The sequence below is a fragment of the Oncorhynchus mykiss genome, chromosome 7, assembly GCF_013265735.2.
Source record: "Oncorhynchus mykiss isolate Arlee chromosome 7, USDA_OmykA_1.1, whole genome shotgun sequence".
Lineage (NCBI taxonomy): Eukaryota > Metazoa > Chordata > Actinopteri > Salmoniformes > Salmonidae > Oncorhynchus > Oncorhynchus mykiss.
In genome coordinates this window covers 62,774,240-62,801,975 of record NC_048571.1, presented here as the reverse complement: position 1 = coordinate 62,801,975, position 27,736 = coordinate 62,774,240, and the positions used below count along the sequence as shown (strand labels likewise).

Genomic DNA, 27,736 nt, shown 5'->3' with positions numbered 1-27,736 from the left:
AGGAGGCAAATTCTTGTTTGTCTGGCCCGATCCTATCAGTTCTGCTGCCTCCCTAGGCAAGATACAGTGGGGCAAAAAAGTATTTAGTCAGCCACCAATTGTGCAAGTTCTCCTACTTAAAAAGATGAGAGGCCTGTAATTTTCATCATAGGTACACTTCAACTTCAACTATGACAGACAAAATTAGAAAAAAAAAATTAAAAATCACATTGTAGGATTTGTAATGAATTTATTTGCAAATTATGGTGGATAATAAGTATTTGGTCATCTACAAACAAGCAAGATTTCTGGCTCTCACAGACCTGTAACTTCTTCTTTAAGAGTCTCCTCTGTTCTCCACTCGTTACCTGTACTAATGGCACCTGTTTGAACTTGTTATCAGTATAAAAGACACCTGTCCACAACCTCAAACAGTCACACTCCAAACTCCACTATGGCCAAGACCAAAGAGCTGTCAAAGGAAACCAGAAACACAATTGTAGACCTGCACCAGGCTGGGAAGACTGAATCTGCAATAGGTAAGCAGCTTGGTTTGAAGAAATCAACTGTGGGAGCAATTATTAGGAAATGGAAGACATACAAGACTACTGATAATCTCCCTCGATCTGGGGCTCCACGCAAGATCTCACCCCGTGGGGTCAAAATGATCACAAGAACGGTGAGCAAAAATCCCAGAACCACACGGGGGGACCTAGTGAATGACCTGCAGAGAACTGGGACAAGTAACAAAGCCTATCATCAGTAACACACTATGCCGCCAGGGACTCAAATCCTGCAGTGCCAGACGTGTCTGAAGTTTGCTAGAGAGCATTTGGATGATCCAGAAGAAGATTGGGAGAATGTCATATGGTCAGATGAAACAAAAATATAACTTTTTTGGTAAAAACTCAACTCGGCGTGTTTGGAGGACAAAGAATGCTGAGTTGCATCCAAAGAACACCATACCTACTGTACCTTCCACCCCCATGGGGTGGAAAAATCATGCTTTTCGTACACCAAAGTACGTTCATCTATAGGAGACAGAACGAGTCTCCTTCCTGAGCGGTATGACAGCTGCGTGGTCCCATGGTGTTTATACTTGCGTACTATTGTTTGTACAGATGAACGTGGTACCTTCAGGTGTTTGGAAGTTGCTCCCAAGGATGAACCAGACTTGTGGAGGTCTACAATTTTTTTTCTGAGGTCTTGGCTGATTTCTTTCTATTTTCACCATAATGTCAAGCAAAGAGGCACTGAGTTTGAAGGTAGGCCTTGAAATACATCCACAGGTACACCTCCAATTGACTTGAATGATGTCAATTAGCCTATCAGAAGCTTCTAAAGCCATGACACCATTTTCTGGAATTTTCCAAGCTGTTTAAAGGCACAGTCAACTTAGTGCATGTATTCTTCTGACCCACTGGAATTGGGATACAGTGAAAGTGAAATAATCTGTCCGTAAACAATTGTTGGAAAAATGATTTGTTTCATGCACAAAGTAGATGTCCTGACCGACTTGCCAAAACTATAGTTTGTTAACAAGAAATTTGTGGAGTGGTTGAAAAATGAGTTTTAATTACTCCAACCTAAGTGTATGTAAACTTCCAACTTCAACTGTATCACCAAAAAGAAGCGAGATGCAGTGCGGGAGAACTCACCAGAAAAGCACAGTGGAAAATAGTTTCGCTGAAGCTAGCTAGCTCACAAAGCTTATTTTAAACACCCAAAGATAAAACCAATACTCCGCAGCAATTATTTCATATCAGCAACAACTGTACTAGCTAGCTAGTTAGATGCAATATTTAGTGTTAGTGTATATTAACTTCCGACTTCAACTGTATATCACACATGAGACGAGTCACGACCCCACGATAGTTCATATTACAATAAACATTACATTTATTAACATCATCCATTAGAACTGTAAAAAGAGTCTGATATAATTTGAGTTTTGGAAACAAGTGCTTTCATTAATGCATGGCGCGGGCCTCGTTTCACAGGAGCATTGTAAAATAAGCATTCACTCAATCAACCAGCCTTAATGAACTTTGTTTAATTACATATCGAATTTGATTGTGTAACATCAGTTTAATCATTTCTTTATTTTGTGGCCGCCTAGAACAATGAGCCAGAAATTTCACAGAATTTTTAAATGTAAAGTTTCCTGTTTGGCGTTTCCATTCACTCCCAAATATCAAATCAATTTTTATTTGTCACATACACATGGTTAGCAGATGTTAATGCGAGTGTAGCGAAATGCTTGTGCTTCTAGTTCCGACAATGCAGTAATAACCAACAAGTAATCTAACTAACAATTCCAAAACTACTGTCTTATACACAGTGTAAGGGGATAAAGAATATGTACATAAGGATATATGAATGAGTGATGGTACAGAGCAGCATAGGCAGGATACAGTAGATGGTATCGAGTACAGTATATACATGAGGTGAGTATGTAAACAAAGTGGCATAGTTAAAGTGGCTAGTGATACATGTATTACATAAGGATGCAGTCGATGATAGAGTACAGTATATACGTATGCATATGAGATGAATAATGTAGGGTAAGTAACATTATATAAGGTAGCATTGTTTAAAGTGGCTAGTGATATATTTACATCATTTCCCATCAATTCCCATTATTAAAGTGGCTGGAGTTGAGTCAGTGTCAGTGTCAGTGTGTTGGCAGCAGCCACTCAATGTTAGTGTTGGCTGTTTAACAGTCTGATGGCCTTGAGATAGAAGCTGTTTTTCAGTCTCTCGGTCCCAGCTTTGATGCGCCTGTACTGACCTCGCCTTCTGGATGATAGCGGGGTGAACAGGCAGTGGCTCGGGTGGTTGATGTCCTTGATGATCTTTATGGCCTTCCTGTAACATTGGGTGGTGTAGGTGTCCTGGAGGGCAGGTAGTTTGCCCCCGGTGATGCGTTGTGCAGACCTCACTACCCTCTGGAGAGCCTTACGGTTGTGGGCGGAGCAGTTGCCGTACCAGGCGGTGATACAGCCCGCCAGGATGCTCTCGATTGTGCATCTGTAGAAGTTTGTGAGTGCATTTGGTGACAAACCAAATTTCTTCAGCCTCCTGAGGTTGAAGAGGCGCTGCTGCGCCTTCTTCACGATGCTGTCTGTGTGAGTGGACCAATTCAGTTTGTCTGTGATGTGTATGCCGAGGAACTTAAAACTTGCTACCCTCTCCACTACTGTTCCATCGATGTGAATAGGGGGGTGTTCCCTCTGCTGTTTCCTGAAGTCCACAATCATCTCCTTAGTTTTGTTGACGTTGAGTGTGAGGTTATTTTCCTGACACCACACTCCGAGGGCCCTCACCTCCTCCCTGTAGGCCGTCTCGTCGTTGTTGGTAATCAAGCCTACCACTGTTGTGTCATCCGCAAACTTGATGATTGAGTTGGAGACGTGCGTGGCCACGCAGTCGTGGGTGAACAGGGAGTACAGGAGAGGGCTCAGAACGCACCCTTGTGGGGCCCCAGTGTTGAGGATCAGCGGGGTGGAGATGTTGTTGCCTACCCTCACCACCTACCCTCACCATCCAGTACCCAGTTGCACAGGGCGGGGTCGAGACCCAGGGTCTCGAGCTTGATGACGAGCTTGGAGGGTACTATGGTGTTGAATGCCGAGCTGTAGTCGATGAACAGCATTCTCACATAGGTATTCCTCTTGTCCAGATGGGTTAGGGCAGTGTGCAGTGTGGTTGAGATTGCATCGTCTGTGGACCTATTTGGGCGGTAAGCAAATTGGAGTGGGTCTAGGGTGTCGGGTAGGGTGGAGGTGATATGGTCCTTGACTAGTCTCTCAAAGCACTTCATGATGACGGAAGTGAGTGCTACGGGTGCTAGTCGTTTAGCTCAGTTACCTTAGCTTTCTTGGGAACAGGAACAATGGTGGCCCTCTTGAAGCATGTGGGAACAGCAGACTGGTATAGGGATTGATTGAATATGTCCGTAAACACACCGGCCAGCTGGTCTGCGCATGCTCTGAGGGCGCGGCTGGGGATGCCGTCTGGGCCTGCAGCCTTGCGAGGGTTAACACGTTTAAATGTCTTACTCACCTCGGCTGCAGTGAAGGAGAGTCTGCATGTTTTCGTTGCAGGCCGTGTCAGTGGCACTGTATTGTCCTCAAAGCGGGCAAAAAAGTTATTTAATCTGCCTGGGAGCAGGACATCCTGGTCCGTGACTGGGCTGGATTTCTTCTTGTAGTCCGTGATTGACTGTAGACCCTGCCACATGCCTCTTGTGTCTGAGCCGTTGAATTGAGATTCTACTTTGTCTCTGTACTGACGCTTAGCTTGTTTGATAGCCTTGCGGAGGGAATAGCTGCACTGTTTGCATTCGGTCATGTTACCAGTCACCTTGCCCTGATTAAAAGCAGTGGTTCGCGCTTTCAGTTTCACGCGAATGCTGCCATCAATCCACGGTTTCTGGTTAGGGAATGTTTTAATCGTTGCTATGGGAACGACATTTTCAACGCACGTTCTAATGAACTCGCACACCGAATCAGCGTATTGGTCAATATTGTTATCTGACGCAATACGAAACATGTCCCAGTCCACGTGATGGAAGCAGTCTTGGAGTGTGGAGTCAGCTTGGTCGGACCAGCGTTGGACAGACCTCAGCGTGGGAGCCTCTTGTTTTAGTTTCTGTCTGTAGGCAGGGATCAACAAAATGGAGTCGTGGTCAGCTTTTCCGAAAGGAGGGCGGGGCAGGGCCTTATATGCGTCGCGGAAGTTAGAGTAACAATGATCCAAGGTTTTTCCACCCCTGGTTGCGCAATCGATATGCTGATAACATTTAGGGAGTCTTGTTTTCAGATTAGCTTTGTTAAAATCCCCAGCTACAATGAATGCAGCCTCCGGATAAATGGATTCCAGTTTGCAAAGAGTCAAATAAAGTTTTTTCAGAGCCATCGATGTGTCTGCTTGGGGGGAGATATATACGGCTGTGATTATAATCGAAGAGAATTCTCTTGGTAGATAATGCGGTCTACATTTGATTGTGAGGAATTCTAAATCTGGTGAACAGAAGGATTTGAGTTCCTGTATGTTTCTTTCATCACACCATGTCTCGTTAGCCATAAGGCATACGCCCCCGCCCCTCTTCTTACCAGAAAGATGTTTGTTTCTGTCGGCGCGATGCCGACAGAAACAATGTGAGGAAGCTGTTTAATCAGCTTCTTGATATGCCACAACTGTCAGGTGGATGGATTATCTTGGCGAAGGAGAAGTGCTCACAGCGACGTCAACAAATTTGTGCACAAAATGTTAGAGAAATAAGCTTTTTGTGCGTATGGAAAATGTAATTTATTTTAGCTCATGGAACCTACACTTTATATGTTTTATTTTTTCCAGTATATATCCTTACAACCAGTCAAGCTGATGTAATTTGGACATTTTGCACTGAAAATCATTCCTGTTTTCTTTTTTTGTTATCACATTTTTTCTCCGGTCCCTGAACTTCTTTGCTCTGCAATTTCCACATTTTGTTGTGTTACAGCCCGAATTTAAAATGGATTACATTTCTATTTTGTGTCACTGATCTGCACACAATACCTTATAATGTTAATGTGGAATTATGTTTTTAGAAATGTTTCTAATTAATAAATAATGTAAAGCTGAAATGTCTTGAGTCAATAAGTATTCAACCCCTTTGTTATGGCAAGCCTAAATAACTTCCGGAGTAAAAATGTGCTTAACAAGTCAGATAATAAATTGCAGGGACTCACTCTGTGTGCAATAATGGTGTTTAACATGATTGTTGAATGAGTACCTAATCTCTGTACCCCACACATACAATTATCTGTAAGGTCCCTCAGTGAATTTAAAACGCATTCAACAATAAACCAGGGAGGTTTTCCAATGCCTCACAAAGAAGAACACCTGTTGGTAGATGGGTACACATAAAAAAAGCTGACGTTGAATATCCCATCGAGCATGGTGAAGTTATTAATTACACCTTGGATGGTGTATTACACTCAGTCACTACAAAGATTCAGGCGTCCTAACTCCGTTACCAGAGAGGAAGGAAACCGCTCAGGGATTTCAATGAGGCCAATGGTCATTTTAAACAAGTTACAGAGTTAAATGGCTGCGATAGGAGAACTGAGGATAGATAAACAACATTGTAGTTACTCCACAATTCTAACCTAAAGGACAGAGAGAAAAGGAGGAAGACTGTACAGAATAAAATAACCTAAAATTCAAGGTAACTGGAGATGACATTGAATGTCCTGAGTGGCCTAGTTACAGTTTTGACTTAAATTGGCTTGAAAATCTATGGCAAGACATGAAAATGTCTGTCTAGCAATGACCAACAACCAACTTGACGGAGCTTGAAGAATTTTAAAAAGAATAATGGGCAGATATTGTGCAATCCAGGTTTGGAAAGCTCTGGAGAGACTTACACAAAAATACTCACAGCTGTAATCGAAACTTACCTTATCAAAATACATTTGTTTTATTTTCAATTAAGAAAGTTTATTTTACATTTTTTCTTTCACTTTGACAATCAAGAGTACTTTGTGTAGATTGTTGACAAAAAATAACATCTATTTTAATCACACTTTGTAACACAACAAAGTATTGAAAAAGTCCAGGTGCGTGAATACTTTCTGAAGGCACTGCACATCTGTTCATGTCGCTACAGCTCAGCCAAGGTCGGGGTTCACATAAACAAAGGCTCATGTCAACGTTACCACCTCCGTCATCCGACCATACACATTCTGGTGCTGAAACACATCTTTATTATGTTTTAAGTAGCAGACCAATCTACATTCCATCATATGACACCTAGTGACCAATTGTTTTCATCTCATTGTGTTCAGTTTTCCCTTCATTAACATAGGACCTCTGCTCAGTGAATGCTGTGCAGATCTTTGTAGCAGTTCAGAATGTTCTGAAAAGTTGTAGTTGTTGCTTGAGGTGACCATTCCTCTCATGAATACAGTTATAATGTCCACCTTTGTTGCAGTATATAAAGCTAGCTCCGTTCCACAATGATCTCTCTCAAAACCTTCTCATTATCGTCTCCTCAGGAGTAACATGTCCTTGAAGAAGTCGGTACAAATTCTGTTTCTAACATCATCGACAGTGAACAAGATTGGAATGTCTTTGTTCCACCTGAAATACCTGAGAAGGGACAGAACCTTCTCTTTGTGTGTTTTTTCTAAATGCTGTTTTGTTGGTGAATAACAATGTGAGAGCATGTGGAAGACATTAGAGGGATCTCTCCTGCTGGACAGAGGCTGGTTTTGTCTGTTTGTTTTGCACTCCTCCCTTCATCCTCCCTTCATCCTCCCTTCATGCTTCCTTCCTTCCTCATCACAGCTAAAACTGTTTACATGGATGTGTACTGGGTCATTAAACAGTTCTATGCTTCAGGCTCAACCCAGACGTTTAGAATAAGGATATGTCTTCAGCATATTGAACTAACCTGTCAGTGAGGTTAGGCAAGGGAAGGAAGCTGTTGAAGAGCATTGAGACTGCGCCATTGTCTGGGCCATGCAATAAAGCTGAGAGGTTGCTTCCTTTACAAACTGTAAAACAGGATAAGAACAGAGGATAGACTCAGACCTGTGAAGTTGTCTGGATTTGTTCTGGTCCTGGCTAGTGAGTCTCTCCACCAGGCCAGACATGCATCCCTATTCCTGGCTGCAGGCCTTTGATAGATCTCTCTCTCTCTCTCTCTCTCTCTGTCACACTCTGTCACTCTCTCTGTCGCTCTCTCTCTCTGGGTCTCTGTCTCTGTTTGTGTAAGACCATGTTCTGAGGACACCGTGTGTGTGTGTGTGTCGCTGTTTTTTTCCCTTTCAACTTTCAAGACACAGGCAACACATCTGAGCTCTGTTGTTTTGTGGCCTTTTATTGTTTTCATTTGAATGCTTTGATGTTTCCTGCCCTGAATGGGGGGGGGGGTCTAGGGGAAATACTAGGCTACTTAGTGGGCTCGTCCACTCTAGCATCCAATCTCTGAATTATTTTGTACTCTCAGGGGCTGTGCTTGCTTACCATATTGTCTTGTGGCCTAGCTTTCTCCACTTTGGTCTCTATTAGGATTCCATGACTGTGAGCTCATGAGTTGACAATCAGTGGGTCATAGTCCTGTTCTGTGATTGGTAGACAGTATATTCTGCTAATACCAGCCAGCTAAAACCAGGAATGTCAACAAAGTTTTGAGTCATTAACTGCCCCAGTTTACCAGGTCTCCCTCAGAGCGATCTCACTGCCCCTTTTCCCGGAGTCCGAATGGGAATTCTGAGAAGGAGCGTCCACATAATTCCCTGATATCTCCCACAGCTGACTGACAGGGGAGGAGGAGTGAGAGAATTAGGTACTTGTTTTGTGGTAGAGATGTGTTTCTCAGTCGGTCCGACTGCCCTGTGGTATCCTGCATTCTTCTGCCGTTTCGCTCCATTTGGACACCTTTTTTGATGTGATTCTGGTGGACGTGTTTTATCAGCCCCATTGCTAGAGACCGAATATCTGTTTTTGACACACACAGTGTGTGTGCGCGCACACAAGCTACACACACTACAAAGGGCCGCTCTGTCCAGAGCATTGCGCTCTGAGGGAATAGATCAGAGCTCCTCCCTCCATTTTCACTTTCCTTTTTCTTTCTCTCTTGACACCACTTTCTCTTATTTGTTTGTTTGTTTTGGAATGCATGGTGTAAATCATATCCTAGAGAAGTAGAGGGGGTATTAACAGCTATTAGCTTGAGGAGAGCTTGGAGGGAGCGATGGCGGGATGATTGAGAGGGGAGTTGGAGTCCACTCCTCTCTTTCTCTTCCCACTCCCCTGCTCTGGCTAGCCTTATTTGGTCACTTTGCTGCTGCTATGACTGGAGAGAGAGAAAGGGGGGGATGGACAGATTGTTATTTTCTCTTCTTTTCCCTAAGAGAGAGATCTGATCTGAGGTCAGAGAGACAACCCAGGCCTGAGAGAAGGGGGGTTGTGGGTATCCTCTACTTTGCAACACTTATGTAGTCTCCATATAAACTATTCAGTTGCTAGATCAATTTAATGAAGGTGTTTAGGGTTATCATTCTATATACACATATGAAGTGTGATTTTGGAGCTGACCATCTCCAGTATGCAAGGCATTTTAATGGGCTGGTTATGATACCCCTCTCTAGCCAAAATTATTGACATACTAAGTACTTGTGTGTGTTGGTCAGTGGAGCCTTTAGTCACTGCAACAGTACAGTATGTGTGAACAACTTGTACGTTAGATATGCCAGAAGTGAAACTGCTTGGTTGGTTTATCTGAGAACACATGCAAATCTGAGGAGCTGTTTCTCTGTCTGCTTCCTATTGTGGCTATGGAAATGACAGGTACAATCACAATACTTTCAGGACTGGCCAGTTGTTTGGCGTTATGTACAGTGACTGTCATATCTCAACATACTCAGAAAGAAATCAAATGAAAAAAGATGCAATAGGATTGTGAGTTTGCTAAACAACATTCTAACACTAACTTTTTGTGGTGAGTTTGCTGAGGAAACTCACAACTGTTGAAACTGGTTGCCTTACAATTGTATGTTGAATCAACATTTTTTTACAGTGCTGCAGTACTGTACTGTACCCACTGTATACAATCATACCCCAGACGTTTCAGTGGAAATGGTCTCACGGACAGACACTCTGTTACATGCTGAGTTCCCTATCCCCTTTCCCCCTCTCTAATGTTCCCCCAGTGGCCTGTCTCATGTCACGTCCTCCCCAATCTTTCATCTGAGCTCATGAGACTTATCTGGATAGGAACCTGATGCAAGCCATCTGTAAGTGTGTGCGTGCGTGTGCTCATGTGTGTTTTAGCATGTACCCCTGTGAGAAGGATGATGCAAGTATGTGTGTGTGTGTGTGTGTCACTGAGCACTGTGAATTTATTTACTTCTGACCCACTGGAATTGTGATGCAATGAAATAATCTGGCTGTAAACAATTGTTGGAAAAATGACCTGTGTCATGCACAAAGTAGATGTACTAAGCGACTTGCCAAAACTATAGTTTGTTAACAAGAAATTTGTGTAGTGGTTGAAAACAAGTTTTATTGACTCCAACCTAAGTGTATATAAACTTCTGACTTCAACTGTAGCTGCATTGACAACAACTCAATCTTAACCATCCTTCACCTCTGAAACTGTTATTCATCGTCTTAGTGTCTCTCTGTCCAGATTGTCTGTTCAGGTTGTGTCCTATGAACCGGTACTCTGCTCAGAAACAGTTCTGGAAGGCAGCGAAGCCCGGAGGAAACAGCACCACAGACACGGTCCTCCTCAACAAACTACACGTGAGTCACTCCCCCAACCCTCACCCATCTCAACTGTCTTACCATGATATTACTGTATTATATGATTTATTAGATAAATTAATCAGTGGTATAATGACTCCAAATGTCATTCGAGGTATGAGCTCATCCACATCTGAAGAGATACAATAGATGAGCCCTCTTAGATAACTAAACTAATCTAAACTAGCACTACTTCTAAAATCCAATACAACTACATTAGTAAAGCACTTACACTCATGTTATTTTCCTTGACTGTGGTAATCTCTCATTCAAGTGTGAAATACTACATCCTGCAATTCCCTTTAACAAAATGAATGGTTTGAGGAGCTCTCTTAAAGGGTTTAGGTTTTCTGTCCCCACACTGGTGTGATGGTGTTCTTAGGGGGATTATATATTTGCTGAGGTAGAGGTAATGTTCAGATCCTTTTATAGACATTTCTGAAGCTGTAGTTTCATTCCTACCACCGTCCCACCTTTCTTCTCTCTCTCTCTCTCTCTCTCTCAGCTCTTTCTCCCTTCCTCCCTGTTCTGATACAATACCACTTAAAGCCTTCTGGTATCTGACTACGGAGTCATACAATTATAGATTCAGATCTCTCCTGTGTTACCATGGTGATGTGAGGCCAGAGTCTTAGGTTCTAGCCCTTCAGTGGAAGCTTGCAGGAGTGTTGCTGTTAACTGCACTTGCCATTGCTACATTCTTTAGATTTCTGTCATTGAAATGAGTCCTTCTTACTCAAGTCCATGTGGATACATTTGTGCAAAAGCTGTAGCAATGTTACTACTAGCAATAGTAATGGTCTCTAACTCCTTTTTCCATCACTTGTGTAGCATGCAGCAGATTTGGAAAAGAAGCAAAACGATTCAGAAAATAAAAAGTTGCTTGGAACGGTGATTCAGTATGGGAACGTCATTCAGGTGTGTGTGTATACATATTCATTGTCTGGAAGAACAGTGATTGACTTGTATCCACAGCTAAAAGTCATGTCAATGAAGCCAATCTACGCTATAATGAATCTCATACCCCACATATTTCTATTGGGTTTTAGCGTGACACAGTTTACGAGGTTTCCCATCCAAGATGGGGGCGGCAGGGTAGCCTAGTGGTTAGAGCGTTGGACTAGTAACCGGAAGGTTGCGAGTTCAAACCCCCGAGCTGACAAGGTACAAATCTGTCGTTCTGCCCCTGAACAGGCAGTTAACCCACTGTTCCCAGGCCGTCATTGAAAATAAGAATTTGTTCTTAACTGACTTGCCTGGTTAAATAAAGGTAAAATAAAAATAAAAAATAAAAAGATATTTTGCTGGTTCCAAACTTGGAGAACCCTGGAGGCATCCATGCGGTTTCTGTTTGTTTATAAATAGAACAGTGATGTGGGAGGATCTAGATGGTGTTTTTCTAGCTTCAGAATTGAGCATATTCTTTTCTCAGTCAAAACCTTTCAGTTATAGTCTGCTCTGTTTATGTGGAGAGACTAAAATGTACTGCATACCTATAAGGGCAGAGAAAGCTCATACAACGCAGAAATAAACCCTATGAAGAAGATGACGTGCACAAGCAAAACTTGTCAGTATGTTTGTATCACACAATGACAGACTGCTGGGTTATTGTATCGTATCTTATAATATTGTATCGCAACATATTCTATCCCCAATATGTTTGCTGTATTCCCCCAGCTCCTCCATCTGAAGAGTAACAAGTACCTGACAGTGAACAAGCGTCTGCCTGCCCTGCTGGAGAAGAATGCCATGAGAGTGATGCTGGACACAGCCGGGAACGAAGGCTCCTGGTTCTACATTCAACCCTTCTACAAGTTGCGCTCCATAGGAGACAGTGTGAGTTCTATCTATATGGTTCTCCAAGCTTCAGCATAGATGCTGTAAAGAGGTCAATGGAACGCAGAAGTGGGGATAGAAGGTGGATACCGGATTGGGGAACATTCAACAAATCTGATCTAACAAATAGGATATTCGTCAAATGATTGATGTATTGTAACAGGCCCAAAATGTAGTTAATAAAGTCCTTTTTGGATTTATTTCTGTTTTTGCTGCATAACATTTAGAAGTTTCCCCTTTTCAGGTTTAGAAGTGACTGCTAAGTCCCGTTCTTATAAGCTGATAGAATAGCTAGCGTACAGAAATCGGTGGAGGTAGTCAGTCATTTTGAACTGGAATGCAGATGATTGGTGATGATGACATGAACATGTATTGGGGTTGACATCAAAACAAGCATTATACTCGGATTTAGTGTGAAATACACATAAATACTAGATACATTGCCCCCCAGCAATGAGGAGATTCAGGATCTTTCCTCCATGGCATTTCCAATGTTTTGGTCGAGTTCGATTGACTTCTTTACCGCATGTGCTGGAGACCTTGTGAATTCCACTGTGTCTATATCATGGTTCTACATAGGAGAAAGTGTGAGTTCTATCTTTATGATTTTATACATCATTCCTTCTACCAGCTGTGCTTCACAGGAGACAGTGTGAGTTACACCTATGGCAATGATCACACATACTGTATAGGATCGCCTGAATCACAGCTTCTGGAAACATGAACAATCTGTCAGACTGAGTGAATCAAATGTGTAAGGCAATATGGTCACAGATATACCTTCCTAGACTTCAAAAAATAAGTAAAACATATGCTAAAACTCAGAAAAAAAATGGTAGACCTCCACAAGTCTGGTTTATCCTTGAGAGCAATTTCCAAATGCCAGAAGGTACCACATTCATCTGTACAAAAAATAGTATGCAAGTATAAACACCATGGGGCCACGCAGCCGTCATACCGCTCAGGAAGGAGACGCGTTCTGTCTCCTAGAGATCAACGTACTTTGGTGCGAAAAGTGCAAATCAATCCCAGAACAACAGCAAAGGACCTTGCGAAGAAGCTGGAGGGAACCGGTACAAAAGTATCTATATCCACAGTAAAACGAGTCCTATATTGACATAACCTGAACGGCCGCTCAGCAAGGCAGAAGCCACTGCTCCAAAACCGCCATAAAAAAGCCGGACTACAGTTTGCCACTGCACATGGGGACAAAGATTGTACTTTTTGGAAAAATGTCCTCTGGTCTGATGAAACAAAAAGAGAACTGTTTGGCCATAATGACCATCGTTATGTTTGGCATGGCATCATGAGGATGGAAAATTACATTAATATATTGAAGCAACACCTCAAGACATCAGTCAGGAAGTTAAAGCTTGGTCGCAAATGGGTCTTTCAAATGGACTATGACCGCAAGCATACTTCCAAAGTTGTGGCAAAATGGCTTAAGAACAACAAGGTCAAGGTATTGGAGAGGCCATCACAAGCTCTGACCCCCAATCCTATGTGGCAGAACTGAAAAAGTGTGTGTTGCAAGGAGGCCTGCAAACCTGACTCAGTTACACCAGCTCTGTCAGGAAGAATGGGCCAACATTCACCCAATTTATTGTGGGAAGCTTATGGAAGGCTACCCGAAACTTTTCACCGAAGTTAAACAATTTTAAGGCAATGCTACCAAATAGTAATTGAGTGTATGTAAACTTCTGACCCACTGGGAATGTGATGAAAGAAATACAAGCTGAAATAAATAATTCTCTCTACTATTCTGACATTTTCACATTCTTAAAATAAAGCGGTGATCCTAACTGACCTAAGACATGGATTTTTTTTACTGGGATTAAATATCAGGAATTGTGAAAAACTGAGTTTAAATGTATTTGGCTAAGGTGTATGTAAACTTCCGAAATCAACTTTAAGTAGCAGCCAGCTCGCACATCAATCAATCAGGGGTGTTCCTGTCAGTTGTGCTAGCCATGTGTGCAGCATAGTAGTCTCTTTGTGGATTAAAGCAGTAGAGGCCAGGAGTCATTCTACAGCCACAACAACACAAATGGCTGTATCACCTCAGGCCGAGTCAGTGTTTAGGCTGGGACAGGAAAATGGGTCAGGCCCAGGTCAGGTGTTTTGTGCCGGCTTTCCACTCTAATCCTATTTGATGAGGGCCAGATCAGCACTAGCTTTGGACTGACTGGGCGTATAAGTGGCACCATGCTGGAGCCTTGTACTTTAAAGAGCAACTGAAGGCAATAAACAACTTCTCTGGTAGAAAACAGCATGTCTCATTGGTATCAGTCAACAACAAAAAAGGTGTAATCATCAATTCGGCGTGCAGCTTCAGACGACCCGATCCTGATGTCCATGGGACCATCAGTGAATTACACAATGTATATGGGACAATATTTTAAAATGTCAATAGCTCCGAATTTCAATGACTTAAAAACCTTAACAACTGTAAATTATAGAAATTCATGTACAAATATTGAAAGCATTTAATGAGACAAGTAAAACATGTGCAATATCAACATTTTGTCCCATTTACATTCTGTAATTTATTGAAGGTTCCTAACTAGCTCCACTTATGGTCTATCCAAAGTCAAACCAACTTTGCCACTGTCGCACACCCGCCAGCTGAATATAATTGGCAAAACAATTTGGCTAGACCTGGTTAGACTTTTTCAAGTTATCTAAAAGGGGGAGTGACTGTGTACAGTTTTGACAGATAAAGTACAAATGCTTCCCACACACACACACACACACACACACACACACACACACACACACACACACACACACACACACACACACACACACACACACACAAGTGACACCCACATCAAAGCAAGTCTCCAAGACCCAAATCTCGTTCTGTCGCATTTCCTAATATGGATGAGTGATTTGAGTTTGAGATTCAGAGCTTCACATACTGTCCTGTATTTGACTGCAGACAGACACATGCAAATGAGTTTTGTTCATGTTTCATAGCCCCTAGCAGCTGACGTGCACATGTGTAATGCATGCATACTAAATTGTAATGTGTGTTTTCATTCCAGGTGGTGATAGGGGACAAGGTGGTCCTGAACCCTGTGAATGCTGGCCAGCCCCTTCATGCCAGCACCCATCAACTAGTGGACAACCCAGGATGTAACGAGGTTAGACCCTCACGCTGTCTCCAGGTCCTCTCCTATGGGTTTATACAAATACTGTATGTACAGTATTTATAGGAATGTGTAGTGTTACTGGCCCCCTCCTATCATTTCAAACATTACAGCATTGTGCCCTTCTCAAATGGAACAGTAATCTGTGCCGCTCGGTCATGTTGTCGACAGCATGGGGCATCGTCCAGAAACGTACAGCTCTTTCCATAAAATATATGTTTGAATTTTCAGACTAGTTTTCATTGGGAAGGCAGAGCAAAGACTTTTGCATGTGAAAACTAAGAATCCTATTCATTACTCCACATGCTTAATCTAGCCTAGGCTATGTCACTTTTGTTTTGAGCCGACTTCTCCGGGGGCTTTAAACTGGGCACCTGGCACACGCTGGGAGGCAGCCCGGTTCCAAAACTAATGCAATCACTTTTCACCCTGTGCAAACTCCATCCACCGGGGTAATCGGACCAGATAATCAAATTCCCTCAGTGATGATTGTTGCATGTGTTGCTGTTAAGGGATTAAACTGGTAACTCTTTTTGTATGCTTGGTGTTTCAGGTGAACTCGGTCAACTGTAACACCAGCTGGAAGATCGTGCTGTTCATGAAATGGGGTGACAATCAGGAGATCATTCTAAAAGGGGTTGGTTTTATCACAAATTTCAACCAATCAGGCCTGATTTTCACAGTTCACATTGCCTTGAGTATGAATCAGAAAATAATGGGTCGACGAACCCGGTATCCCAGTTGAAGACACAACGCTGTTAAATGTTATAGGTAGCTTAAAAATATATCCCAAGGCAGTGACACCCTAGCAGTCTCTGTGGTAACAACCTTCCTGTCTGTTTGTTGGCAGGGTGACGTGGTGCGCCTGTTCCATGCAGAGCAGGAGAAGTTCCTCACCTGTGACGACCACCGGAAAAAACAATATGTCTTCCTGCGCACCACTGGACGCCAGTCTGCTACCTCGGCAACTAGCAGCAAAGCCTTATGGGAGGTGGAGGTGAGGAGGAAGTGCATAGAAATAGAAATTGTAGAAGCGGAGAAAGCTCCTCAGATCATGGCAATTTTACTTCTCCCTCACAACTGCAAATGTATTCTGACTAAAAGTTCAGTTTTAGTTTGTGTATATGGGCTTACAAGTTGCTAATATGTGCATGTACACAACTTCAGAGTAAGATATGACATGTGACTGATCGCTGTGTTTCTCCTCTTGCCAGGTGGTGCAGCATGATCCATGTCGAGGTGGAGCTGGCTATTGGAACAGTCTGTTTAGGTTCAAACACCTGGCCACTGGACACTACCTGGCTGCAGAGGTCAGTAACACTGCTTTTACCACACGCACACAAAAAATATATATTGTTGCCAGGAAGTCACATTGAGACCTCTGATTGTGAAGAGAGCCCTAGCTTGTTCATTGTATGTGTGTACTGTTGTGTGTTTTCCAGATGAACCCCGACTATGAGGAAGAGCGCCTGGAGTTCCGCTCCTCTGTGAGTCACCTTCTCCAGTTCTGGTAGCAATGGCCTGAACCAGTCTTTCCCAGATTTTTAATATATTTGTTTTATTTAATTTAACCAGGCAAGTCAGTTAATGACTTAATGACTGCCTAGAAACAGTGGGTTAACTGCTTTGTTCAGGGACAGAACAACAGATTGTTACGTTGTCAGCTTAGGGATACGATCTAGCAACTTTTCGTTACTGGTCCGATGCTCTAACCACTAGGCTACCTGCCGTAGAGTTTTCCTGTGAACCATTGAATGAACCAATCACAACCCAGTCTGTTGACACAATGTGAAATTAATCAGTCACATCCCACTGGTGTGTCCCAGGACACAGTGATTATTGTAGCTCTTCTTACTTGTTTATCTCAGCTTGAACCTGTCACAGTAAAGAGCACTTTCCCGATGCCACCATTAGATGGCAGTGTCTGCATAGAGAAGTGTGATGGTACTAATATTGCATGGTCTGCCTTTAGCTAGCTGGTTGCAGTCTACTACTAGGAATGGATCTCATAGTCACACAATTCACTCTACAAGACCCTGACTTTTGTAGCACTGACACATACTACTCTCAGTAGTCAACACATAACTAACAGAGCAGGACTCTGAGAATGAACATGTTCCCTTTTCACATGAAGTCAAACCGAGCCAAGTTGTAATGAGCTGGCTGTTCTGGTTATGCATCCACCATATTGTAGTTGCTGGTCAGCACCATAGAGTGAAAAGGGTTATACAGTATTAAACAATCATTCACTATAGTGACCATGTGAACACAGCAGAAGACCCAAACTATAATGACAGCTGCAGTTTAAAACTTCTTATGGCTAGGTGTTCCGCTAGCAGCACCCCTCGACAACATTCCGCTGAAAAGGCAGCACGCGAAATTCAAAAATATATTTTTTAAATACAGTGCCTTGCGAAAGTATTCGGCCCCCTTGAACTTTGCGACCTTTTGCCACATTTCAGGCTTCAAACATAAAGATATAAAACTGTATTTTTTTTTGTAAAGAATCAACAACAAGTGGGACACAATCATGAAGTGAAACGACATTTATTGGATATTTCAAACTTTTTTAACAAATCAAAAACTGAAAAATTGGGCGTGCAAAATTATTCAGCCCCCTTAAGTTAATACTTTGTAGCGCCACCTTTTGCTGCGATTACAGCTGTAAGTCGCTTGGGGTATGTCTCTATCAGTTTTGCACATCGAGAGACTGAATTTTTTTCCCATTCCTCCTTGCAAAACAGCTCGAGCTCAGTGAGGTTGGATGGAGAGCATTTGTGAACAGCAGTTTTCAGTTCTTTCCACAGATTCTCGATTGGATTCAGGTCTGGACTTTGACTTGGCCATTCTAACACCTGGATATGTTTATTTTTGAACCATTCCATTGTAGATTTTGCTTTATGTTTTGGATCATTGTCTTGTTGGAAGACAAATCTCCGTCCCAGTCTCAGGTCTTTTGCAGACTCCATCAGGTTTTCTTCCAGAATGGTCCTGTATTTGGCTCCATCCATCTTCCCATCAATTTTAACCATCTTCCCTGTCCCTGACGAAGAAAAGCAGGCCCAAACCATGATGCTGCCACCACCATGTTTGACAGTGGGGATGGTGTGTTCAGGGTGATGAGCTGTGTTGCTTTTACGCCAAACATAACATTTTGCATTGTTGCCAAAAAGTTCAATTTTGGTTTCATCTGACCAGAGCACCTTCTTCCACATGTTTGGTGTGTCTCCCAGGTAGCTTGTGGCAAACTTGAAACGACACTTTTTTATGGATATCTTTAAGAAATGGCTTTCTTCTTGCCACTCTTCCATAAAGGCCAGATTTGTGCAATATACGACTGATTGTTGTCCTATGGACAGAGTCTCCCACCTCAGCTGTAGATCTCTGCAGTTCATCCAGAGTGATCATGGGCCTCTTGGCTGCATCTCTGATCAGTCTTCTCCTTGTATGAGCTGAAAGTTTAGAGGGACGGCCAGGTCTTGGTAGATTTGCAGTGGTCTGATACTCCTTCCATTTCAATATTATCGCTTGCACAGTGCTCCTTGGGATGTTTAAAGCTTGGGAAATCTTTTTGTATCCAAATCCGGCTTTAAACTTCTTCACAACAGTATCTCGGACCTGCCTGGTGTGTTCCTTGTTCTTCATGATGCTCTCTGCGCTTTTAACGGACCTCTGAGACTATCACAGTGCAGGTGCATTTATACGGAGACTTGATTACACACAGGTGGATTGTATTTATCATCATTAGTCATTTAGGTCAACATTGGATCATTCAGAGATCCTCACTGAACTTCTGGAGAGAGTTTGCTGCACTGAAAGTAAAGGGGCTGAATAATTTTGCACGCCCAATTTTTCAGTTTTTGATTTGTAAAAAAACTTTGAAATATCCAATAAATGTCGTTCCACTTCATGATTGTGTCCCACTTGTTGTTGATTCTTCACAAAAAATACAGTTTTATATCTTTATGTTTGAATCCTGAAATGTGGCAAAAGGTCGCAAAGTTCAAGGGGGCCAAATGCTTTCGCAAGGCACTGTATGTAACTTTTACATGTTAACAAGTGCAATACACCAAATGAAAGATAAACTTCTTGTTAATCTACCCATCGTGACTGATTTCAAAAAGGCTTTACAGCAAAAGCACAACATATGATTGTTAGGTCAGAGCCAAGTCACAAAAACACACACAGCCATTTTTCCAGCAAAAGAGTCACAAAAAGCAGAAATATAGATAAAATTAATCACTATCCTTTGATGATCTTCATCAGATGACACTCATAGGACATCATGTTACACAATACATGTATGTTTTGTTCGATTAAGTGCATATTTATATAACAATCTCAGTTTACATTGGCGCGTTACGTTCGGTAATGTTTTGCTTCCAAAATATCCAGTGATTTTGCAGAGAGCCCCATGAATTTACAGAAATACTCATTGATAAAAGATGCAAGTGTTATTCACAGAATTAAAGAGACTTCTCCTTAATGCAACCGCTGTGTCAGATTTAAAAAACACTTTACGGAAAAAGCAAACCATGCAATAATCTGAGTACGGCGCTCAGAGACCAAACCAGCCAAAGAAATATCCGCCATGTTTTGGAGTCAACAGAAGTCAGAAATAGCATTATAAATATTCACTTACCTTTGATGATCTTCATCAGAATGCACTCCCAGGAATCCCAGTTCCACAATAAATGTTTGATTTGTTCGATAAAGTTCATAATTTATGTCCAAATTCTTCCTTGTTGTTAGCGCGTTCAGCCCAGTAAACCATCTTCATGAGGCGCGAGCACTAGGTCCAGACGAAAAGTCCAAAAGTTCCATTACAGTTGACATCTAGTGAAAGCCTTAGGAAGTGCAATTTGACCCCATAGACACTGTTTTCGATAGGCCAAGCTTTGAAAAACTACAAACCTCAGATTCCTCACTTCCTGGTTGGATTTTTCTCAGGTTTTTGCCTGCAATATGAGTTCTGTTATACTCACAGATATCATTCAAACAGTTTTAGAAACTTCAGAGTGTTCTCTATCGAAATCTAGCAGGCAGTTTACTCTGGGCACGCTTTTCATCCAAATGTGAAAATGCTGCCCCCTATCCCAAACAGGTTAACTCTGTACTTACTCTAACTAATTACCCTAAACACTGAAATATTAACATGTATACATATTTGATTCTATTTATGTATAATAACGCTGTGATTGATACTTCACAATACACTGTGATAACAGAGGAAACGTCTCATTTAGCATTTAGAACTTCATACCATTAGTAGGTCATGAGGTCTAGTGTAGTATATAATTAAGCCTACATTTTTTATTTATTTATCAAATTGATGCTCTCATTGTGGTGAAAGAAGAGATATTTTTGAGTTGTGAGTCTATCTTCTTCAGTATGCACACGATATGCTCTTTGGGTCATTGTCCAGGAATTTTACAGGAAACTGCCGTGAGTTTTTATCAATCATTTTCCTCTTTATAATCATTGATCCTGGTCTCCTGTGCCCCATGTCCATGTGGTTGTGCAATGATCTGATGAGACTGTTTTGTTGTCATGTTGTCTCTAGTGATCTGATGAGACTCTTTTGATGTTTCTGTAGTGATCTGATGAAACTGTTTTGTTGTCATGTTGTGTCTCCAGCTGGACTCTGAGCAGGTGGACCTCCGCGCCCGCCTCAGGAACCCCCAGGAGAAGGTCATGTACACCCTGGTGTCTGTCCCTGATGGCAATGACATCTCCTCCATTTTTGAGCTGGACCCAACCACTCTGAGAGGGGGTGACTCCCTAGTACCCAGGTAGGACTTTGAGCTGGACCTTACCACTGTGAGAGGGGGGGGACTCACTGGTGCCCAGATAGGACTAGGGCCACTGCATTGTGCAAAAAGACTCCATTACTCATAATACTTCTATAGGAATTTGCAATTTTTCTAGAAAGTAACTTTTTATTACATCCATGAGAATGTGTCAATTTAAAATGCATCTTTAGATGTCATCCTGTATTGTTGTGTGATGGAACTGGTCATGTGCAGGGTGAGTGGTGAGTGACCAGAATATGTCAGGGTTGGGGTCAATTTGAATTGAAGTCAGTCAATTCAGAAAGTAAACTAAAATTCAATAATTGAAAAAATAAAAAGCTTTTATTTTCAATGACTTCTCAATAAACTGCAAAGAAGAAACTATTATTTCCAACGTTTTTCAATTAGTTTTTATTTTAAATTTAAATCACTTCCTGAATTGTCTGACTTAAATCGTAATTGACCCCCACCCTGGTATACGTGGTTGTCTATTGAGATAGAGTAGCTATAAAGTCTGGATGTCTGTAAAGATGACTGTATCTCTGGAAAGTCCCCCAGAAGACGTAGTGACTACAGTAGGTATCCCACTGTTGACGCAGATCAGATTCTAAGGAACATGTTGCAATATGAAATGTAACCGGTCATGTTCCTCCCACTGGAAATGGAGAGACACACATACACACACTAATAATCTTTAGATTACTTATGTGTGGTATTTGTTTGTCATCAGCCACATTTAGTTGAATTCAAGTGAAATTTCACCTATTAACTCTAGTGACACTCCATCCCGTGAAGGGGACCGTTGTCATCATCTGACACTAATTAGCATAACGTAACGGACATAAATCTTCCTAGAAAATCTTCCTATTCATGAAAATCACAAGTGAAATATATTGGAACACAACTTAGCCTTTTGTTAAGACACCTGTAATTTCAGTGTAAAGGGTAAGTGGACAGGGTTATGGTCACGCTGGCTTCAGTATAAATTGACATAGGACATGTGTGAGCAATAGTGTGTACGTGTGAGTCGGTCTGTCATTTTTTTTCTCCATGGCTGAATGTACAGTAGGGAAGCTTTGACTTCCAGTAACCAGAGTAACTGGCATGCTGGTTTTGAGGGTGGAAGGATATAATCTGTTGACTGTGATGGAGGACAAAATGAAAATTCCCACAGACTAGACTGACTCTAGACTAGTGTTGCAAAGGGTCAGAAAATGTCTGGAATTTTTCCAGAAATGTTCCGTGGAAAGTTGAGCCTGGGAATTTAGGGAATTTTGCTTAAATTCATCAAAAACGTTAGCTTATAACAGTGAACCTTTTTTGTGGGATACACAGAAGGCAATCCTAGGTCTTGTGGCATATTTTGGTTAAACTATCCCCAATTCAATGGAATTGCAACCCTCTGCATGCACAGTGCACTCTTCCATCACATGTTCAGCTGACTGGTCCTACTTCCGGCGCCGACAGAGATGGCCGCCTCGCTTCGCGTTCCTAGGAAACTATGCAGTGTTTTGTTTTTTTACGTGTTATTTCTTACATTAGTACCCCAGGTCATCTTAGGTTTCATTACATACAGTCGAGAAGAACTACTGAATATAAGATCAGCATCAACTCACCATCAGTACGACCAAGAATATGTTTTTCGCGACGCGGATCCTGTGTTCTGCCTTTCACCCGACCCAAAAAAACGACTCCGAAAAAGAGGGAAACGAGGCGGTCTTCTGGTCAGACTACGGAGACGGGCACATCGTGCACATCGTGCACCACTCCCTAGCATTCTTCTCGCCAATGTCCAGTCTCTTGACAACAAGGTTGATGAAATCCGAGCAAGGGTAGCATTCCAGAGGGACATCAGAGACTGTAACGTTCTTTGCTTCACGGAAACATGGCTCACTGGAGAGACGCTATCCGAGGCGGTGTAGCCAGCGGGTTTCTCCACGCATCGCGCCGACAGAAACAAACATCTTTCTGGTAAGAAGAGGGGCGGGGGCGTATGCCTTATGGCTAACAAGACATGGTGTGATGAAAGAAACATACAGGAACTCAAATCCTTCTGTTCACCTGATTTAGAATTCCTCACAATCAAATGTAGACCGCATTATCTACCAAGAGAATTCTCTTCGATTATAATCACAGCCGTATATATCCCCCCCCAAGCAGACACATCGATGGCTCTGAACAAACTTTATTTGACTCTTGGCAAACTGGAATCCATTTATCCGGAGGCTGCATTCATTGTAGCTGGGGATTTTAACAAGGCTAATCTGAAAACAAGACTCCCTAAATTTTATCAGCATATCGATTGCGCAACCAGGGGTGGAAAACCTTGGATCATTGTTACTCTAACTTCCGCGACGCATATAAGGCCCTGCCCCGCCCTCCTTTCGGAAAAGCTGACCACGACTCCATTTTGTTGATCCCTGCCTACAGACAGAAACTAAAACAAGAGGCTCCCACACTGAGGTCTGTCCAACGCTGGTCCGACCAAGCTGACTCCACACTCCAAGACTGCTTCCATCACGTGGACTGGGACATGTTTCGTATTGCGTCAGATAACAATATTGACCAATACGCTGATTCGGTGTGCGAGTTCATTAGAACGTGCGTTGAAGATGTCGTTCCCATAGCAACGATTAAAACATTCCCTAACCAGAAACCGTGGATTGATGGCAGCATTCGCGTGAAACTTTAAGCGCGAACCACTGCTTTTAATCAGGGCAAGGTGACTGGTAACATGACCGAATACAAACAGTGCAGCTATTCCCTCCGCAAGTCTATCAAACAAGCTAAGCGTCAGTACAGAGACAAAGTAGAATCTCAATTCAACGGCTCAGACACAAGAGGCATGTGGCAGGGTCTACAGTTAATCACGGACTACAAGAAGAAATCCAGCCCAGTCACGGACCAGGATGTCCTGCTCCCAGGCAGACTAAATAACTTTTTGCCTGCTTTGAGGACAATACAGTGCCACTGACACGGCCTGCAACGAAAACATGCGGACTCTCCTTCACTGCAGCCGAGGTGAGTAAGACATTTAAACGTGTTAACCCTCGCAATGCCCAGACGGCATCCCCAGCCGCGCCCTCAAAGCATGCGCAGACCAGCTGGCCGGTGTGTTTACGGACATATTCAATCAATCCCTATACCAGTCTGCTGTTCCCACATGCTTCAAGAGGGCCACCATTGTTCCTGTTCCCAAGAAAGCTAAGGTAACTGAGCTAAACGACTACCGCCCCGTAGCACTCACTTCCGTCATCATGAAGTGCTTTGAGAGACTAGTCAAGGACCATATCACCTCCACCCTACCCAACACCCTAGACCCACTCCAATTTGCTTACCGCCCAAATAGGTCCACAGACGATGCAATCTCAACCACACTGCACACTGCCCTAACCCATCTGGACAAGAGGAATACCTATGTGAGAATGCTGTTCATCGACTACAGCTCGGCATTCAACACCATAGTACCCTCCAAGCTCGTCATCAAGCTCGAGACCCTGGGTCTCGACCCCGCCCTGTGCAACTGGGTACTGGACTTCCTGACGGGCCGCCCCCAGGTGGTGAGGGTAGGCAACAACATCTCCACCCCGTTGATCCTCAACACTGGGGCCCCACAAGGGTGCGTTCTGAGCCCTCTCCTGTACTCCCTGTTCACCCACGACTGCCTGGCCACGCACGCCTCCAACTCAATCATCAAGTTTGCGGATGACACAACAGTGGTAGGCTTGATTACCAACAACGACGAGACGGCCTACAGGGAGGAGGTGAGGGCCCTCGGAGTGTGGTGTCAGGAAAATAACCTCACACTCAACGTCAACAAAACTAAGGAGATGATTGTGGACTTCAGGAAACAGCAGAGGGAACACCCCCCTATTCACATCGATGGAACAGTAGTGGAGAGGGTAGCAAGTTTTAAGTTCCTCGGCATACACATCACAGACATGTATGAATTGGTCCACTCACACAGACAGCCTCGTGAAGAAGGCGCAGCAGCGCCTCTTCAACCTCAGGAGGCTGAAGAAATTCGGTTTGTCACCAAAAGCACTCACAAACTTCTACAGATGCACAATCGAGAGCATCCTGGCGGGCTGTATCACCGCCTGGTACGGCAACTGCTCCGCCCACAACCGTAAGGCTCTCCAGAGGGTAGTGAGGTCTGCACAACGCATCACCGGGGGCAAACTACCTGCCCTCCAGGACATCTACACCACCCGATGGTACAGGAAGGCCATAAAGATCATCAAGGACATCAACCACCCGAGCCACTGCCTGTTCACCCCGCTATCATCCAGAAGGCGAGGTCAGTACAGGTGCATCAAAGCTGGGACCGAGAGACTGAAAAACAGCTTCTATTTCAAGGCCATCAGACTGTTAAACAGCCATCACTAACATTGAGTGGCTTCTGCCAACACACTGACACTGACACTGACTCAACTCCAGCCACTTTAATAATGGGAATTGATGGGAAATGATGTAAATATATCACTAGCCACTTTAAACAATGCTACCTTATATAATGTTACTTACCCTACATTATTCATCTCATATGCATACGTATATACTGTACTCTATATCATCGACTGCATCCTTATGTAATACATGTATCACTAGCCACTTTAATTATGCCACTTTGTTTACATACTCACCTCATGTATATACTGTACTCGATACCATCTACTGTATCCTGCCTATGCTGCTCTGTACCATCACTCATTCATATATCCTTATGTACATATTCTTTATCCCCTTACACTGTGTATAAGACAGTAGTTTTGGTATTTTTTAGTTAGATTACTTGTTGGTTATTACTGCATTGTCGGAACTAGAAGCACAAGCATTTCGCTACACTCGCATTAACATCTGCTAACCATGTGTATGTGACAAATAAAATTTGATTTGATTTGATTTTGATTTGATTCTCAAGATCTTGCACACTAATGAGATGCTATTGAGCCCACACTACTACACTGTCTGAGCCAAGGACTACATGCGTTCTGGTAAGTTTTGATTACAATACTGGGTGGGGTGAACATATTTTATATGACATACATGCTTTTTTGTTAACTAGTAAATAGTAGCCTACAGCAAAATGTGTTTAAATCCTTTCTAACTTAACAATTTCTGCTAGTTAGATTTAGCTACCATGTGGGTTTTAGCTTGCTGCTAACTGAGGAGTGTTAATTCACCTGTTTCCATACATGTTTCATTTTAAAACATTTATCTTACAAAGGAGTTGTTTAATCTAACTGCTTAACTATTTATCTGTACATGGAATTGTATTGTTTGTTTTTTTTAACTCATTTTTTTTCTAATCTTTACAGGAAAATGCCACAGGCACTATCTGATGGGTGGAGACATTTCACTGCAGCTAATGTAGAAGGAAAAGCTGCGTACATTTGAAAATACTGTGCCAAATCATGAAGAATGTGAAGAATGCAACAAAGATGCAGAATCAAGTTCCCTCATCGCTCACAACAAGCAACCTCTGACAAAGTCCCTCTACTTCTTTTCGAGGTGAAAATGATGAATCAGAGACCTTATCGATGGCAACAGCTCATCCAAGTTTGTTTGACACAAAGGAGGAACGTAGTCAGAGAAATGCTGATGATGTCTTGCTCCAGCTGTGTAAGCAACTGGTTCACCTCAGACGCTCACAGGCAATGTGTATTGGAAGAGATTTCTGAATGTTCTTCACCCAGCATACACCCCTTCAACCAGACATCCTTTATCTACTCATTTGCTGGATGCAGAGTTCAACAGAGTTCAAGTGAAGGTCAAGCAAATCATAGAGAAAAAAGACTGTATTGCAATCATCTCTGAAGGGTGGTCGAATGTTCATGGGCAAGGAATAATTAACTACATCATCTCCACCACTCAACCAGTATTCTACAAGAGCCAAGACACAAGGGACAACAGACATACAAGTCTCTACATTGCAGATGAGCTGAAGGCAGTCATCAATGACCTTGGACCACAGAAGATATTTGCACTAGTGACAGACAATGCTGCGAACATGAAGGTTGCTTGGTCTCAAGTGGAGGAGTTATACCCTCACATCACACCCATTGGCTGTGCTGCTCATGCATTGAATCTGCTCCTCAAGGGCATCATGGCACGGAAAACAATAGATACACTCTACAAGAGAGCCAAGGAAATAGTTAGGTATGTGAAGGGTCTTCAAGTTATACCAGCAATCTACCTCACAAAGCAAAGTGAGAAGAGTAAGGGCACCACATTGAAGCTGCCCAGCAACACCCGATGGGGTTGTGTTGTCATCATGTTTGACAGTCTCCTGGAGGGAAAGGAGTCTTTCCAAGAAATGGCCATATCGCAGTCTGTCAATATGGACAGCCCCATCAAGAGGATCCTCCTGGATGAAGTATTTTGGGAGAGAGTGGTAAGCAGCCTGAAACTCCTGAAACCTATAGCAGTAGCCATTGCATGGATTGAGGGAGACGATGCCATCCTGTCTGATTTTCAGACTCTGCTTGCAGATGGAAGAGAAGGAATCTGTACTGCCCTGCCCACTTCACTATTGCTCCAAGCAGAGGAAACTGCAGTACTAAAATACATAAAAAAGCGTGAAGACTTCTGCCAGAAGCCAGATGCTGGACCCCAAGTATGCTGGCAAGAGCATCCTGTCTGGTGCAGAGATCAACAAGGCCTATGGTGTCATCA

The 27,736-nt window shown here is 42.8% G+C and overlaps 1 protein-coding gene across 9 annotated transcripts in view; it reads left to right on the top strand.

Annotated features, from left to right (window-relative positions):
• Positions 1 to 27,736, top strand: part of LOC110528182 (inositol 1,4,5-trisphosphate receptor type 1) — a 175,444-nt gene that overhangs the window by 20,450 nt on the left and 127,258 nt on the right. For all 9 annotated transcript variants that reach the window (XM_021610038.2, XM_036983724.1, XM_021610040.2 and 6 more), the window contains exons 4-12: positions 10,163 to 10,278; positions 11,110 to 11,196; positions 11,956 to 12,114; positions 15,162 to 15,260; positions 15,820 to 15,903; positions 16,117 to 16,263; positions 16,481 to 16,576; positions 16,709 to 16,753; positions 20,904 to 21,058. In XM_021610038.2, the coding sequence (XP_021465713.2) occupies positions 10,163 to 10,278; positions 11,110 to 11,196; positions 11,956 to 12,114; positions 15,162 to 15,260; positions 15,820 to 15,903; positions 16,117 to 16,263; positions 16,481 to 16,576; positions 16,709 to 16,753; positions 20,904 to 21,058 (988 nt within the window). The remainder of the gene's footprint in view (positions 1 to 10,162; positions 10,279 to 11,109; positions 11,197 to 11,955; positions 12,115 to 15,161; positions 15,261 to 15,819; positions 15,904 to 16,116; positions 16,264 to 16,480; positions 16,577 to 16,708; positions 16,754 to 20,903; positions 21,059 to 27,736) is intronic.